The sequence below is a fragment of the Oncorhynchus keta genome, chromosome 6 (genome assembly GCF_023373465.1).
Source record: "Oncorhynchus keta strain PuntledgeMale-10-30-2019 chromosome 6, Oket_V2, whole genome shotgun sequence".
NCBI classification, from domain to species: domain Eukaryota; kingdom Metazoa; phylum Chordata; class Actinopteri; order Salmoniformes; family Salmonidae; genus Oncorhynchus; species Oncorhynchus keta.
The window spans coordinates 9,061,152-9,079,057 of NC_068426.1; the positions used below are offsets into that span (position 1 = coordinate 9,061,152).

General features: G+C 45.2%; 1 protein-coding gene and 1 long non-coding RNA gene across 2 annotated transcripts in view; one reads left to right on the forward strand and one right to left on the reverse strand.

Moving 5' to 3' along the window:
* LOC127930678 (uncharacterized) overlaps window positions 1-119 on the forward strand; it is a 967-nt gene extending 848 nt beyond the window's left edge. Inside the window, exon 3 of the long non-coding RNA XR_008138688.1 lies at window positions 1-119. This exon is cut by the window's left edge and continues 133 nt beyond it. This is a non-coding gene — a long non-coding RNA (uncharacterized LOC127930678).
* Window positions 120-766: 647 nt separating this feature from the next.
* LOC118384899 (reticulon-4 receptor-like 1) overlaps window positions 767-17,906 on the reverse strand; it is a 229,373-nt gene continuing 212,233 nt past the window's right edge. The window contains exons 2-6 of the mRNA XM_035771588.2: window positions 8,249-8,421; window positions 6,635-6,919; window positions 4,645-4,754; window positions 4,351-4,555; window positions 767-3,599 (exon numbers count right to left, since the gene is read on the reverse strand). Of these exons, the coding sequence (XP_035627481.1) occupies window positions 2,967-3,599; window positions 4,351-4,555; window positions 4,645-4,754; window positions 6,635-6,919; window positions 8,249-8,421 (1,406 nt within the window). The 3' untranslated portion in view covers window positions 767-2,966. The remainder of the gene's footprint in view (window positions 3,600-4,350; window positions 4,556-4,644; window positions 4,755-6,634; window positions 6,920-8,248; window positions 8,422-17,906) is intronic.

A 17,906-nucleotide genomic window follows, 5' to 3' on the forward strand; every position in this document is an offset into this window, starting at 1 on the left:
AGAGGGAAAGAGTGTTGGTGGGACAGAGGGAAGGAGTGTTGGTGGGACAGAGGGAAGGAGTGTTGGTGGGACAGAGGGAAGGAGTGTTGGTGGGACAGAGGGAAGGAGTGTTGGTGGGACAGAGGAAGGAGTGTTGGTGGGACAGAGGGAAGGAGTGTTGGTGGGACAGAGGGAAGGAGTGTTGGTGGGACAGAGGGAAGGGGTGTTGGTGGGACAGAGGGAAGGAGTGTTGGTGGGACAGAGGGAAGGAGTGTTGGTGGGACAGAGGGAGTGTTGGTGGGACAGAGGGAAAGAGTGTTGGTGGGACAGAGGGAAGGAGTGTTGGTGGGACAGAGGGAAGGAGTGTTGGTGGGACAGAGGAAGGAGTGTTGGTGGGACAGAGGGAAGGAGTGTTGGTGGGACAGAGGGAAGGAGTGTTGGTGGGACAGGGGAGTGTTGGTGGGACAGAGGGAAGGAGTGTTGGTGGGACAGAGGGAAGGAGTGTTGGTGGGACAGAGGGAAGGAGTGTTGGTGGGACAGAGGGAAGGAGTGTTGGTGGGACAGAGGGAAGGAGTGTTGGTGGGACAGAGGGAAGGAGTGTTGGTGGGACAGAGGGAAGGAGTGTTGGTGGGACAGAGGGAAAGAGTGTTGGTGAGACAGAGGGAAAGAGTGTTGGTGGGACAGAGGGAAGGAGTGTTGGTGGGACAGAGGGAAGGAGTGTTGGTGGGACAGAAGGAAGGAGTGTTGGTGGGACAGAGGGAAGGAGTGTTGGTGGGACAGAGGAGTGTTGGTGGGACAGAGGGAAGGAGTGTTGGTGGGACAGAGGGAAGGAGTGTTGGTGGGACAGAGGGAAGGAGTGTTGGTGGGACAGAGGGAAGGAGTGTTGGTGGGACAGAGGGAAGGAGTGTTGGTGGGACAGAGGGAAGGAGTGTTGGTGGGACAGAGGGAAGGAGTGTTGGTGGGACAGAGGGAAGGAGTGTTGGTGGGACAGAGGGAAGGAGTGTTGGTGGGACAGAGGGAAGGAGTGTTGGTGGGACAGAGGGAAGGAGTGTTGGTGGGACAGAGGGAGTGTTGGTGGGTCAGAGGGAAGGACAGACAGACAGACAGACAGACAGGACTGTGCCAGTTTCTCTGTGGTTACAAAATTCAACCTCACATGAATGAAAGGACACAACTGTCATTTTACAGCATCATCTCAAGGTTTCACAGCTGTACAAATATGTCTCCTGCAGCCGCCACCAACCCAAGTCCTAGACTCTCAGCAGGGGGTGTACAGTTTCATTCCAGGCACTCCCTGTTAGTCCCTCAGGAATAGATTGAGAAATACAGGATTAGTTTAATTAGGTTTGTTGTGCTGGGCTAGAACAAAGACCTACACCGTTTATATCTCCCCAGGACCAGGGTTGTATCTCTCCAGGACCAGGGTTGTATCTCTCCAGGACCAGGGTTGTAGCTCTTCAGGACCAGGGTTGTATCTCCCCAGGACCAGGGTTGTAGCTCTTCAGGACCAGGGTTGTATCTCCCCAGGACCAGGGTTGTAGCTCCCCAGGACCAGGGTTGTATCTCCCCAGGACCAGGGTTGTAGCTCTTCAGGACCAGGGTTGTATCTCCCCAGGACCAGGGTTGTAGCTCCCCAGGACCAGGGTTGTAGCTCTTCAGGACCAGGGTTGTGGTACACTACTACAGGGGAGGTCAGTCAGTGTGGGGACAGCTAGGTACTGTAGGTGATGTCTCAATTCAATCTGTATCGCTGAAGTTCAGCGCTATAGCACGCTTGAAATGTAAAGACCTTTCTGATTGAGACAACATATGCAGTGTTTACCATGAATGCAGTCTCCACAAATGCATTAACATTGCCTTTAAACTTAAATCGAAATATAGCGCTGAATATCAGCTGGACGGATTGAATGGAGCCCCGAGTGTAGGACTGTGCTCGTCTGGGAAGGTGTTATTACCTCTCCAGTCCTCAAGGAGCGCTGGGGGTGCTCTGTCACCTCTGTCCCTGTATCACCTCTCCATTACATGTTTTTGTGTGTTCCAAATCCTGAAGAAGACTCCAGAACCATGAAGGTTTCAGAACATTGAAAAAGGTTCCAGAACCATGAAGGTTTCAGAACATTGAAGGTCCCAGAATGACGAGGAGAGTTCCAGAGCTCTCTCTCCTCAGACATAGCAGCAGTTCAGTAGAATCCGAGTGTTTCATTTTCAGTCTTTCAGGTCCATCATTTAGTTCAGAAATCTCCAGAGTGAGGACTGCATCTAAAGCAGCAGTTTTTCCACTCTCTCAACCCTTCATTGGACAGCTAGGGTTCCATATACTCATTCCATCATTCTCACTGTCCTCTTTCTGGCTTGTTTTAAAGTGGGAAGACAGACATGGAGACTGTTCACACAAACCACACTGTACTTACATGGGTTACAAACACAGGATTACAGAAGCCAGTGGATTCGTGTTTTTAAGGATGTTTTTACAGTTTGGCAACAACCTGTGTCAGGGTCATCTTATCATATGTCTGTGCTGAGGTATCCTTTCAGGTGATATGGCTGTAGCAGTAGGTGTATTCTTAAATCATCAGTTCATTTGATCAACCACTCAATCAGAACTCTGGATGTGACAGACTGTTACTCCCCCTTATGACATCATACTCCCCCTTATGACATCATAGCAATAGATAACCTGTTACGTTTCAGTTGTGACTCCCAAAGAACTTCCCTGCCATATGTTACAGGTACACAGAGTACATTTAAACACACGCACACGCACACGCACTCGCACACACACACACACACACACACACACACACACACACACACACACACACACACACACACACACACACACACACACACACACACACACACACACACACACACACACACACACACACACACACACACACCTCAGTGCAGGAGCCAAAGTGGGTCTGACATTCAGAGGAGTGTGTACTGTATTGTAGGGGTTAATATAGAGCACCCTCCTTTCAGTCTCAGAGGAGGATCACAGCAGTGAGTGACAGCAGCCCAGCCAATAGGACACAGAGAAAAGTCCCAGCGGAGCGGGACGCTGCATTACTATTGGCTCTCTTGACCCCGCTGGGCGGTCCAACTGAAGTCCTAGGGACACACTTGTTCCTCCTGCGAGTGGGGGCAGAGGGGTCGTGTTTACCCCCTCCAGGGGCATTGTCCTTCTCCTCCCCCTCCCTCAGTGTCTGCACCTCATTCAAGCCCCCCTGACCCCCTCCCTTTCCCTTACGCCCCCTGTTACGGGTACAGTTCCTGCGGCTCCCCTTGGGCGGCCTGGGCAGGGGTAGGGGCGAGGGGGACAGATCCCCATTGTGCTGATCCCCGTGTGGGAGGTGTGGGTGCTGGTGGTGGTTATGGTGGTGCCTGTGGTTCCTGTGATGGAGTCGATGGTCCTCCTCTTTCTTCAGGGACTCCCCCAGCTCGGCCTCCCCGCCTTTGACACCTCCTCCCTGGGTTTCTTCTCCTGCTGAACAGCTGGGTAGGTCCTCTTTCCTCAGCTCCTTCAGGTCCCGGCCCAGAAGCTCTGGAGGAGAGACGCAACCCAGAGACGACGTGGAGCCCCGGAACCTTCGCAGCCAATCCCACAGCGGCAGGGCCTGGATGATAAGAATAGTAATACATTGATATGAGGTGCCTTTCATAACTCCCAAGGACACATTGCATTAATCCTGGGATTCATAGGCACATTGTTAATAGTGCAGTGCACCTTTGGAGAAAATCCGAGCTTCGCCTTCAGTCAAATTTTGCTTAGTCATGCACTGATGTCAATATAAATGTTCACTTAGTTCGGGATTCAATCCGAGGCGTGTTGTAGAGCATTGGTAATAATGCACCTTTTCAAGGCAATGTTTCTCTGTTCAGAGATCGCATTCAACTCAATTGAAAATCACCTTTAAATGTGAAGCGTGAAACCTGGCCTAAATGAACATTTGGCTTGAGCGGAAGGCTAGTTGAAAGAGGTGTGTGGTGTTGGAGGTGTGTTTTTTGAAGGTGTGTTTTGAAGGTGTGTTTTGAGGTTTGTCTTTTGAAGGTGTGTTTTGAAGGTGTGTTTTGAGCTTTGTCTTTTGAGGGTTTGTTTTGAGGTTTGTCTTTTGAAGGTGTGTTTTGAGGTTTCTCTTTTGAAGGTGTGTTTTGAAGGTGTGTTTTGAGGTTTGTCTTTTGAAGGTGTGTTTTGAAGGTGTGTTTTGAGGTTTGTCTTTTGAAGGTGTGTTTTGAAGGTGTGTTTTGAGGTTTGTCTTTTGAAGGTGTGTTTTGAGGTTTGTCTTTTGAAGGTGTGTTTTGAGGTTTGTCTTTTGAAGGTGTGTTTTGAGGTTTGTTTTTTGAGATGTGTTTGAACTGTGTCCCGACCTTGCAGTCACACTCCCAAAGGTTGTCGTTGAGTCTGAGGTACTCTAGAGCAGGCAACAGAGCCAGGCAGGCCCCAGACAGCTCAGTCAGAGAGTTGTTGAACAGGTAGAGGGTGGTGAGGCGATGCAGGTCGTGGAAGGCCAGACGGTGGACCCACTGCAGACGGTTCTGGTGCAGCAAGAGACGGTCCAGCACCCCCAGACCCCTGGAGGGACAGTAGTCAATCCATAGGGTGATCTTTTGGGAGATGAAGCACTGCTAAATCAATCAATCGATCAAAAAGGTGTGTCTCACCTGAAGGTGTTCTGGTGGAGAGACCATAGCCTGTTGCCATGGAGGAAGAGGTGGCTGAGGTTCAGCAGGTCAACAAACAGATCATCCTCCAGGAACTCCAACTGGTTGTCCTGGGGAGGGGGAGAAGAGGGGGGAGAGTGGATAGAGGGAGAGAGGCAGATAATGAAGGAGAGAGATGGAGGAAGAGAGAAGTTGGGAGATATACTATACAGTGCATTCGGAAAGTATTCAGACTCCTTGACATTGTCCACATTTTGTTATGTTACAGCCATATTCTAAAATGGATTACATCCCCCCCCCCTTATCAATCTACACATAATACCCCGTAATAACAATGCAAAAATAGGGGTTTTATATAAAGCAAAAACAGAAATACCTTCTTTACATAAGTATTCAGACCCTTTGCTGTGAGACTCGAAATTGAGCTCAGGTGCATCCTGTTTCCATGAATCATCCTTGAGATGTTTCTACAACTTGATTGGAGTCCACTTGTGGTAAATTCAATTGATTGGACATGATTTGGAAAGGCACACCTGTCTATTTAAGGTCCCACACTTGACAGTGCATGTTAGCGCAAAAACCAAGCCATGAGGTTAAAGGAATTGTCCGTAGAGCTCCGAGACAAGATTGTGTCGAGACACAGATCTGGGGAAGGGAACCAAAACATTTCTGCAGTATTGAAGGTCCCCAACAACACAGTGGCCTCCATCCTTCTTCAATGGAAGAAGTTTGGAACCACCAAGACTCTTCCTAGAGCTGGCTGCCCGGCCAAACTGAGCAGTCATTGGAGAAGGGCCTTCGTCAGGGAGATAACCAAGAACTCGATGGTCATTCTGAAAAAGCTCCAGACTTCCTCTGTGGAGATGTGAGAACCTTCAAGAAGGACAACCATCTCTGCACATGACAGCTCGCTTGGAGTTTCCCAAAAGGCACCCAAAGGACTCTCAGACCATGAGAAATAAGATTCTCTGGTCTGATGAAACCAAGATTAAACTCTTTGGCCTGAACACCAAACGTCCTGTCTGGAGGAAACCTGCTACCATCCCTATGGTGAAGCATGGTGGTGGCAGCATCATGCTGTGGGGATGTTTTTCAATTGCAGAGACTGGAAGACTAGTCAGGATTGAGGGAAAGATGAACGGAGCAAAGTACAGAGAAACCCTTGAGGAAAACCTGCTCCAGAGTGCTCAGGATCTCAGACTGGGGCTAAGGTTCGCCTTCCAATAGGACAACAACTCTAAGCACACTGCAAAGACAACGCATGAGTGGCTTCGTGACAAGCCTCTGAATGTCCTTGAGTGGCCCAGCAAGAGCCTGGACTTGAACCTTATCGAACATCTCTGGAGAGACCTGAAAATAGCTGTGGAGCTCCCCATCCAACCTTACAGAGCTTGAGAGGATCTGCAGAGAAGAATGAGAGAAACTCCCCAAATACAGGTTTGCCAAGCTTGTAGCGTCATACCCAAGAAGACTCAAAGCTGTGATCGATGCCAAAGGTGTTTCAACAAAGTACTGAGTAAAGGGTCTGAATACTTATGTAAATGTGCAAATTTGCAAAAATGTCTACAAACGTGTTTTTGCTTTGTCATTATGGGGTATTGTGTGTAGATTGATGCGTGGAAAAAGGAACCTATTTAATCCATTTTAGAATAGGCTGGAAAATCGAAAGTTCACTAGTAGTAACATAAATTGACTGAAAACCTGCAGTTATATTTCTATCACTAGATCTCACACATAAAGTATACTCTACTGTAGCCTATCAAAACAAATATCAAAGCTTCCTGCTGCAGGATTATCTTACTCCTGCAACGAAATTTAACTCAAATTAAGATCTAATATCTGTAGGCCTATAAGTGAAATATACAACTCTGTGAGAAGGACGTGAGATCAGGGAGGCTTGTGTTCACCACATGCTGGCTTCTCACTGTACCCATGATGTGTGTGTAGCTAGTTATCTAATATAACTACAATTTCTATTCTATTCCCCTACCTGTAGATAGAGGTACTGCAGGCTGCTGAGCCCCTCGAATATCCCAGATGGCAGGCTGAGAAGACCACAGTGGTAGAGGTGCAGGGCGTGTAGCCGGCCTAGCCCCTGGAAGGTATCTGAAGCCAGGGCCCTCAGGTGACGGTTGTCCCCCAGGTCCAGCTCCTCCAGGCGGGCAAAGCCGTGAAAGGTGGAGGCCTGGATATAGGAGATGTTGTTGGAGTAAAGCCACAGCATGGCCGTGGTGGGGCTGAAGTGGCCTCGCAGGAGACGCTGGATCTTGTTGTTCTGGAAGAATGGAGGAAGGAAAGAGAATAACAAAGGATGCTTAGGGTCTGGGCAGATCAGGTGCCCTTTGGAAACTGGTATTGACTGATTGGAACATTGTAAGTTGTTATTATTAGACCAAACCAGAGTGGACTGTTATCAGATATTCAGTCCACAAGTCAGCATGTTTCTCAGCCATCACTAACTTGTATCTTTGCATCATTGGGTCAGCTGAGTAACCCGATGACCCGTTTCTACTAGGAAGGCATCAAATATCAAAATCCATTCAACTTTCAATGGAAGTAAAGTGAGAGAAGTTGAACAGGGTGGGACTAAATTTGAAGTAAGCTGAATGCGATATCGTGACACATGTGACCAATCGAAGCTCACCATAGCTTCGAACCAGTACTGGATTGGCTAACAATGGCTGTTGATACATAGCACTACTTAGCTTGTTTGCTAGCTTGTTAGCACCCACATGAGGGTGAGACTAGCGTGGCTTGTCGAGTGCTGCTTGTATAGTATAAATCCTCAGTGAGACTACTACAATGACTCGTGGCTGAACAGCTGCTTCATTAAAACAAAAAATGTTAGCTTTAGCACTACTAGTAGTTTGCTAGCTGACTTTTGTAGGAAGCATCCAATATTGTGTGTGCAGCACGAAGTAGGTAGCTGGTTGGTTAGCAGCATCCTTTCAGTGACTGGCTCAGCTAGCAAGCTAATATTGGACACATTTATGTTAGCTTTCGTGCCTGTTGTCAAACAGAAATACTGCTCTGTGAATCACAAAACGTCCTCACGACAAAAACATCAACATTATTGACACGTATTGTTTTAGCTTAGATAAATTCAGACAGTTTTTGAGGCAGAAATGTGTTAGACAGACAATGTCACCTAGGTAATATTTTCTCATTTTAGACAGCACGTTGTAGCCGGACTTCTTTGATCTATCACCATGACCCTTTGCGAGATACAAGACAGATCAGTGCAGGCGGAATCAATGTGCTATCTAACATAATACAATGTGTATTATTACCATTACATGGGGGATATTTCAATAATGCTATGTAAATTAATGACTAGAATGAAAACAATATTCAGTATCTAAATACATGGCTCCGGACAAAACTATTCCAAAAAATAAGTTCAAGGCACTCAATTAAGCTACAAAACCAACTTTAAAATATTCAGGTTATCAAATTATTAAACAGTTTTGTAAACTATAACGAAATACATTTGCATAAATGTGCATAAAATATCCCCCCCCCCCAAAAAAAATTAAAAAAAATAAAATACAAAGGCTTTTAATTTTCTGGACTACAGGAGGCTGAGTAATCTACTGGCTCTTACCTGCAGGAAGACCCTCTCGCTCTGGGCTGGGATCTCCTCTGGGACAGACAGAAAGTTATGGGCCTGACAGGACACGGTGCTGGGAGAGGTGTAGCAGATACAGTCTCTGGGACAGGGAGAGGAGAGCTCCAACCACCCACATAGGACAAGGAGGACACCTACACCACCACAACCTGAAAGAGGAAGAGAGGAGAGAGAGAGAGAGAAGTAAAGAGGTGTTGTTGTGTATATTCAGAGCCATATTCCTGTAAAGCTCAGAGAGGATCTCAGGACAAATTAAATAGAAGTGCTGTGGTTGCAGGTGTAACAGTATAACTTTAGACCGTCCCCTCGCCCATACCCGGGCGCGAACCAGGGACCCTCTGCACCCATCGCTCCACAAAAGCCGCGGCCCTTGCAGAGCAAGGGGAACTACTACTTCAAGGTCTCAGAGCAAGTGACGTCACAGATTGAAACGCTATTTAGCGCGTACCACCGCTAACTAAGCTAGCCGTTTCACATCCGTTACATAGGTACACCTGCCTCATGTGAAGCATCTTCTATTAGGGTGCTGCTATAGGCCACCAAGTGCTAACTGTCAGTATCTGGAGAATATGTGTTGCTATAGGTCACCAAGTGCTAAAATTACATTTGATCAAAATGTATTTGTCAGATTTGCCAAATACATCAGGTGTAGACCTTAACGTGAAATGCTTACTTACAAGCCCTTAACCAACAATGCAGTTCAAGAAGTAGAGTTAAAAAAAGATTTACTAAGTGAACTAAAAGTTTAATAATATCAAATAAGTAACACAAGATATTAACATAACAATTAATGAGGCTATATACAGGGGGTAACTGACGAACTGTCAAACAGGCAAAGTGTCAATACAGGACTGAGATCGAATCATACTACACTGTCTCCGATGCTCGTCGGATGTGGCAGGGCTTGCAAACTATTACAGACTATAATGGGAAGCACAGCCACGAGCTGCCCAGTGACATGAGGCTACCAGACGAGCTAAATAACTTCTTTGCTCGCTTCGAGGCAAGTAACACTGAAACATGCATGAGAGCATCAGCTATTCCGGACAATTGTGTGATCATGCTCTCTGCAGCCGATGTGAGTAAGACCTTTAAACTGGTCAACATTCACAAGGCCACAGGGCCAGAAGGATTACCGGGACGTGTACTCAGAGCATGCGCTGACCAACTGGAAAGTGTCTTCACTGATATTTTCAACCTCTCCCTGTCTGAGTCTGTAATACCAACATATTTCAAGCAGACCACCATAGTTCCTGTACCCAAGGACGCTAAGGTGACCTGCCTAAATGACTACCGACCCGTAGCACTCACGTCTGTAACCATGAAATGCTTTGAAAGGCTGGTCATGGCTCAGATCAACATCATTATCCCAGAAAACCTAGACCCACTCCAATTTGCATATCGCCCCAACAGATCCACAGACGATGCAAACTCTAATGCACTTAACACTGCCTTTCCCCACCTGGACAAAAGTGAGAATGCTATTCATTGACTACAGTTCAGCGTTTAACACCATAGTGCTCTCAAAGCTCATCACTAAGCTAAGGATCCTGGGACCCTGTTCACTCATGACTGCATGGCCAGGCACGACTCCAACACCATCATTAAATTTGCTGATGACACAACAGTGATGAGAAAACCTATAGGAAGAAGGTCAGAGACCAGACTGTGTGGTGCAAGGACAAAAACCTCTCCCTCAATGTGATCAAGACAAAGGAGATGATTGTGGACTACAGGAAAAGGACGAAGCACGCACCCATTCTCATCGACAAGGCTGTAGTGGAGTAGGATGAGAGCTTCAAGTTCCTTGGAGTCCACATCACCAACAAACTAACATGTCCAAACACACACACAGTCGTGAAGAGGGCACAACAAAACCTATTCCCCCCCAGGAGACTGAAAAGATTTGGCATTGGTCCTGAGATCCTCAAAAGGTTTTATAGCTGCACCAACGAGAGCATCCTGACGGGCTGCATCACTGCCTGGTTTGTCAACTGCTCGACCTCCGACCGCAAGGCACTGGAGGGGGTAGTGCGTATGGCCCAGTACATCACCGGGGCCAAGCTTCCTACCATCCAGGACTGGTGTCAGAGGAAGGCCCTAAAAATTGTCAAAGGCTTCAGCCACCCTAGTCATAGATTGTTCTCTCTGCTACAGCACGGCAAGCGGTACCGGAGCGCTAAGTCTAGGTCCAAGAGTCTTCTAAACAGCTTCTATCCCCAAGCCATAAGACTCCTAAACAGCTAATCAAATGGCTACACAGACTATTTGCATTGTCCCCCCCCCCACGCTGCTGCTACTCTCTGTTATTATCTATGCATAGCCACTTTAATAACTCTACCTATGTGAACATAATTACCTAAATTACCTCAACACTGGTGCCCCCGCACATTGACACTGGACTGATAGCCCCTGTATAAAGCCCCTGTATAAAGCCCCTGTATATAGCCCCTGTATATAGCCCCTGTATATAGCCCCTGTATAAAGCCCCTGTATATAGCCCCTGTATATAGCCCCTGTATATAGCCCCTGTATAAAGCCCCTGTATATAGCCCCTGTATATAGCCCCTGTATATAGCCCCTGTATATAGCCCCTGTATATAGCCCCTGTATAAAGCCCCTGTATAAAGCCCCTGTATATAGCCCCTGTATATAGCCCCTGTATATAGCCCCTGTATATAGCCCCTGTATAAAGCCCCTGTATATAGCCCCTGTATATAGCCCTTGTATAAAGCCCCTGTATATAGCCCTTGTATATAGCCCCTGTATATAGCCCCTGTATATAGCCCCTGTATAAAGCCCCTGTATATAGCCCCTGTATATAGCCCCTGTAGCCCCTGTATATAGCCCCTGTATATAGCCCCTGTATAAAGCCCCTGTATATAGCCCCTGTATAAAGCCCCTGTATATAGCCCCTGTATAAAGCCCCTGTATATAGCCCCTGTATATAGCCCCTGTATATAGCCCCTGTATATAGCCCCTGTATAAAGCCCCTGTATATAGCCCCTGTATATAGCCCCTGTATATAGCCCCTGTATAAAGCCCCTGTATATAGCCCCTGTATATAGCCCCTGTATAAAGCCCCTGTATATAGCCCCTGTATATAGCCCCTGTATACATTTTTTGGGCCTTCTTCTGACACCAGCTAGTATATAGGTCCTGGATGTCATGAAGCTTGGTCCCAGTGATGTACTGGGCCGTACTCACCAGCGCCTTACAGTCAGATGCCGAGCAGTTTCCATACCAGTTGTCGTGTCTTTGGCATCATTAAACTGAAGACTTATTTATATAAATTCTCTGTAATTATTATTACGTGATTAAACTAACTTAATCATGTAACTGTAATTAACTAGGAAGTCGGGGAACCAAGGAAAATATTCAGACTACAAAGTTATAATTTTCCTAATATAACTATCAGATATTTTAACATCTGATCAATTAGTCTTCTAATGAATGGATTATTCTTTACCTCACAATAGTCTCATTCCAAATGTCGGAAATGGTTGGTTATCTGCACGAACCCAGTCTTCACTATGAGTCATCCATACATCAATTGTCTTAACCTTTTGCATGTAGGGGGCAGTATTTTTTGTTTTTGGCGTCCCCATTTGAAACAGCCTATTTCTCAGCCCCAGAAACTAGAATATGCATATAATTAGTATTAGGATAGAAAACACTCTAAAGTTTCCAAAACTATAAAAATATTGTATGTGAGTATAACAGAACTGATATTGCAGGCGAAAACCTGAGGATAATCCAATCAGGAAGTGCCTCTTACTTTGAAACCTCTCTGTTCCTATGCGTACCTATCCTCCATTTAAAGGGATATCAACCAGATTCCCTTTTCTGTGGCTTCCCTAAGGTGTCAACAGTTTTTAGACATAGTTTCAGGCTTTTATTTTGAAAAATGAGCGTGAAAGATCACATTGCGTAAGTGGATAGGTGGGGGCTCTCAGAGTGAGTTTTGCGCTACAGAGTAAAGCGGCCATTGTTTCTCCCGGTGTTATTGAAAAACCTACACACCAGGTTGATATATTATCGAATATATATATTTTTTTAAACAACCTGAGGATTGACTATAAAAAACGTTTGACATGTTTCTGTGGACATTCTGGATATTATTTGGAATTTTCGTCTGCGTTGTGGTGACCACTATTTCCTGTGGATTTCTGAACATAACGCGTCAAACAAACTGAGGTATTTCGGGTATAACAATAGTCTTTATGGAACAAAAGGAACATTTGTTGTGTAACTGGGAGTCTCGCGAGTGAAAACATCCGAAGATCATCAAAGGTAAACGATTAATTTGATTGCTTTTCTGATTTTCGTGACCTAGCTACTTAATGCTTAGTGTACATAAGGTTTTGCTTTGCTATCGATAAACTTACATAAACGCTTGGATTGCTTTCAAAATCTGAGACGACAAGGTGGATTAACAAAAGGCTAAGCTGTGTTTTGCAATATTGTGATTTCATGAGTATGAATATTTTTTTGTAATATTATTTAACTGTGGCGCTATGCTATTCAGCGGTTGCTGTCGAAAATGATCCCGCTAATGGGATGGGTAGCGTCAAGAAGTTAAATCAGTTATATATTAACTAACTAAATAATCACAGAAATGCACAAACAAACAAGTAGATATGGTTACAAGGAAATGATAGGGGAATGTGCCCTAGTGGGCTAAACCGGCATGGCGGCTTGGTGGACAAAAGGGAAGTGGGGGTCGACTGAGATAAAAGTCACTACAAAGTTGATAATTATAACAATTGAAATGCTAATCCTTTGCACATGAACGCTCACTCATTCTGGAATAATTGCAATCAATATATACATTTACGCTCAGTGTTCCATCGTGATCTCTTTTGGAAAGCTTGTTTCCGTTGGAGAGTTTGTCCGCCCTCTCTCTCTCTGTCGTGGTTACATTGGATAGTTCAGAGTAACATTCCGCAATGTTGTTATAGAATAGATGTTTCGGAGGTTGTCGTTCTTCATGTTCAATGATACCGAATTCCTAGCTGCAGACTAGTAATTAGTATCAAAGATTTGTTCTTATTCTGTCGGTTCGATAGTCTCAGAGTTTATCCACGTGGTATGGTTAACCTCTTGCTCCTACCTGACACGCAGGCGTCCCATCTAGACATCTGGAAATGCAAATGCGCTACGCTAAATGCTAATAGCACTCGTTAAAACTCAAACGTTCATTAAAATACACATGCAGGGTATTGAATTAAAGCTACACTCGTTGTGAATCCAGGCAACAAGTTAGATTTTTAAAATGCTTTTCGGCGAAAGCATGAGAAGCTATTATCTGATAGCATGTAACACCCCAAAAGACCCGCAGGGGACGTAAACAAAATAATTAGCATAGTCGGCACTACACAAAACGCACAAATAAAATATAAAACATTCATTACCTTTGACCATCTTCTTTGTTGGCACTCCTAGATGTCCCATAAACACTATTGGGTCTTTTTTTCGATTAAATCGGTCCATATATAGCCTAGATATCGATCTATGAAGACTGTGTGATCAACGAAAAAAATTGTGTTTTATAACGTAACGTAATTTTTTTAAATTAAAAAAGTCAACGATAAACTTTCACAAAACACTTCGAAATACTTTTGCAACTTTAGGTATTAGTAAACGTTAATAAGCGATCAAATTGATCACGAGGCGATGTATATTCTATAGCTGTATGTCTGGAAATAATGTCCGGGTAAATCTCAACCAAAATATCCGGTCGGAGAGCTGAAGAAATGGGCTGTCTCTTCTTTTCGTTTGACCAAGAAACAAAGCCTAGGCAAATGACAAGACTGTTGACATCGTGTGGAAGCTGTAGGTATTGCAACCTCGGCCCCATTTAATGTGGTTCACCTTTATCAATCGGTTGAAGTGGCGCATGGATATATTTTTCCATTTTCAGTGATCAGATTTTCCTGCACTTTTCGATGAAACGCACGTTCTGTTATAGTCACAGCCGTGATTTAACCCGTTTTATAAACGTCTGAGTGTTTTCTATCCACACATACTAATCATATGCATATACTATATTCCTGGCATGAGTAGCAGGGTGCTGAAATGTTGCGTGATTTTTAACAGAATGTTCGAAAAAGTAGGGGGTAGGAGTTGGCCCTCTCGTAATTGAGGTAAGCTTGGTCTCTACTCAAACCTTAGTCCTCTCGTAATTAGGGGAAGCATGGTCTTTACTTAAACCTTAGCCCTCTCGTAATTGAAGAAGCGTGGTCTGAAGATAAATTCCTGTCCCATGACACCAGATCAATGTCTGTGCCTATGATTTAGTTAAACTCCAAAGGGAATTGGAGTTTCCTTCATTAAACAGTTTAAAATTCCATTACATCATTTCACAAATTGTTTCATCTTTACTCATTCATTTAATACAACAATTAGATGAAAGCCACACAACTGAGACTCTTGTATAAACAGGGTTATGGTAATGTGGCTGTAATGTCTCTCATGAGTTTCAAAGAATTGTACCAAATGGACCAGTTCATAGCTGACTACTTCACCGACCGTTTATACATTCTCCAGAACATGAATATTGTTCAGTTCTCAAATTCTGTGAGGTGGAAGAAGTTCCTTTGTTCTCTCTATGAAAACTCACACTCTCTCTATACTGTCTGGCCACGAGGAAGAATCTCCTCCAGGAATTTATGACCTGCCTAACAGCAGCCTGGGTGTAGGAGAGAGAGAGAGGGGTATGGTGCAGAGAGATGGGGATGGTGCTCGCTGTACCCAAAGATGGCAACGTCATGACACAGTCAGTGATGCAACCGGGCAGGATGCTCTCGATGGTGCAGCTGTAGAAACTATTGAGGATCTGGGGACCCATGACAAGTCTTTTCAGTCTCCTGATCGGGAAAAGTTGTTGTCATGCCCTCTTCACAACTGTTCACAACGGAACTTGAAACTATCAAACTAGATCCTCTCAAACTCTGTCAGGTTGAATGGGCAGCGATGCTGCACAGCTATCTTCAGGTCTCTCCGAAAAGATGTTTAATCGGGTTCAAGTCCGGACTGGGACACTCAAGGACATTCAGAGACTTGTCCACGAAGCCACTTATGCATTGTCTTGGCTGTGTACTTAGGGTGGTTGTCCTTTTGGAAGGTGAACTGGAAGGTGAATTGAGATCCTGAGCTCTCTGGAGCATGTTTTCATCAATAATCCCTCTGTACCTTGCTTCATTCATCTTTGCCTCGATCTTATCTCCCAGCCGCTGCTGCTGAAAAACATCCCCACAGCACGATGCTGCCACCACCACGCTTCACCATAAGGATGGTGCCAGGTTTCCTCCATGACCAAGCCCCTTCTCCCTGATTGCTCAGTTTGGCAGGGCAGCCAGCTCTAGGAAGAGTCTTGCTGTTTCCAAACTTCTTCCATTTAAAAATGTGTTCTTGTCAACATTCAATGCTGCAAAAATGTCTTGGTACCCTTCCCCAGTGCTGTGCCGCAACACAATCCTGCATCGGAGCTCTACGGACCATTCCTTTGACCTCATGGTTTGGTTTTTGCTCTGACATGAACTGCCAACTGTGGGAACTTAGATAGACAGGTTTGTGCCTTTCCAAATCATGTCCAATCAATTGAATTTTCCACAGGTGGACTCCAATCAAGTTGTAGAAACATCTTAAGGATGATCAATGGAAACCAAGATGGGCCTGAGCTGAATTTCAAGTCTTTACTTATGTAAATAATGTTTTTCTGTTTTAAATTTGGAATACATTTGCAAACAATTCTAAAAACCTGTTTTCAATTTGTCATTATGGGGCATTGTGTGTAGATTGCTGAGGACATTTTTTATTCAATACATTTTAGAGCAAGGTTGGGAACGTAACAAAATGTGGAAAAAGTCAAGGGTCTGGATACTTTCCCGAAGGCACCGTACATACCCCACCAGACACAGCATTATGGGTTTCTTCACAGTCCAGGGGTCTGGATACGTTCCCGAAGGCACCGTACATACCCCACCAGACACAGCATTATGGGTTTCTTCACAGTCCAGGGGTCTGGATACGTTCCCGAAGGCACCGTACATACCCCACCAGACACAGCATTATGGGTTTCTTCACAGTCCAGGGGTCTGGATATGTTCCCGAAGGCACCGTACATACCCCACCAGACACAGCATTATGGGTTTCTTCACAGTCCAGGGGTCTGGATACGTTCCCGAAGGCACCGTACATACCCCACTAGACACAGCATTATGGGTTTCTTCACAGTCCAGGGGTCTGGATACTTTCCCGAAGGCACCGTACATACCCCACCAGACACAGCATTATGGGTTTCTTCACAGTCCAGGGGTCTGGATACTTTCCCGAAGGCACCGTACATACCCCACCAGACACAGCATTATGGGTTTCTTCACAGTCCAGGGGTCTGGATACGTTCCCGAAGGCACCGTACATACCCCACTAGACACAGCATTATGGGTTTCTTCACAGTCCAGGGGTCTGGATACTTTCCCGAAGGCACCGTACATACCCCACCAGACACAGCATTATGGGTTTCTTCACAGTCCAGGGGTCTGGATACTTTCCCGAAGGCACCGTACATACCCCACCAGACACAGCATTATGGGTTTCTTCACAGTCCAGGGGTCTGGATACTTTCCCGAAGGCACCGTACATACCCCACCAGACACAGCATTATGAGTTTCTTCACAGTCCAGGGGTCTGGATACGTTCCCGAAGGCACCGTACATACCCCACTAGACACAGCATTATGGGTTTCTTCACAGTACCCCAAAAATGACATTAACATTGCAGTTACGCAGGCAAAAAGCCGTTGATCTTTAAAAATATCTAATTGAACTGTACTGTTTATAAGAATATGAACACGTATATACAGTGCCTTGCGAAAGTATTTGGCCCCCTTGAACTTTGCGACCTTTTGCCACATTTCAGGCTTCAAACATAAAGATATAAAACTGTATTTTTTTTGTGAAGAATCAACAACAAGTGGGACACAATCATGAAGTGGAATGACATTTATTGGATATTTCAAACTTTTTTAACAAATCAAAAACTGAAAAATTGGGCGTGCAAAATTATACAGCCCCCTTAAGTTAATACTTTGTAGCGCCACCTTTTGCTGCGATTACAGCTGTAAGTCGCTTGGGGTATGTCTCTATCAGTTTTGCACATCGAGAGACTGACATTTTTTCCCATTCCTCCTTGCAAAACAGCTCGAGCTCAGTGAGGTTGGATGGAGAGCATTTGTGAACAGCAGTTTTCAGTTCTTTCACAGATTCTCGATTGGATTCAGGTCTGGACTTTGACTTGGCCATTCTAAACACCTGGATATGTTTATTTTTTAACCATTCCATTGTAGATTTTGCTTTATGTTTTGGATCATTGTCTTGTTGGAAGACAAATCTCCATCCCAGTCTCAGGTCTTTTACAGACTCCATCAGGTTTTCTTCCAGAATGGTCCTGTATTTGGCTCCATCCATCTTCCCATCAATTTTAACCATCTTGCCTGTCCCTGCTGAAGAAAAGCAGGCCCAAACCATGATGCTGCCACCACCATGTTTGACAGTGGGGATGGTGTGTTCAGGGTGATGAGCTGTGTTGCTTTTATGCCAAACATAACGTTTTGCATTGTTGCCAAAAAGTT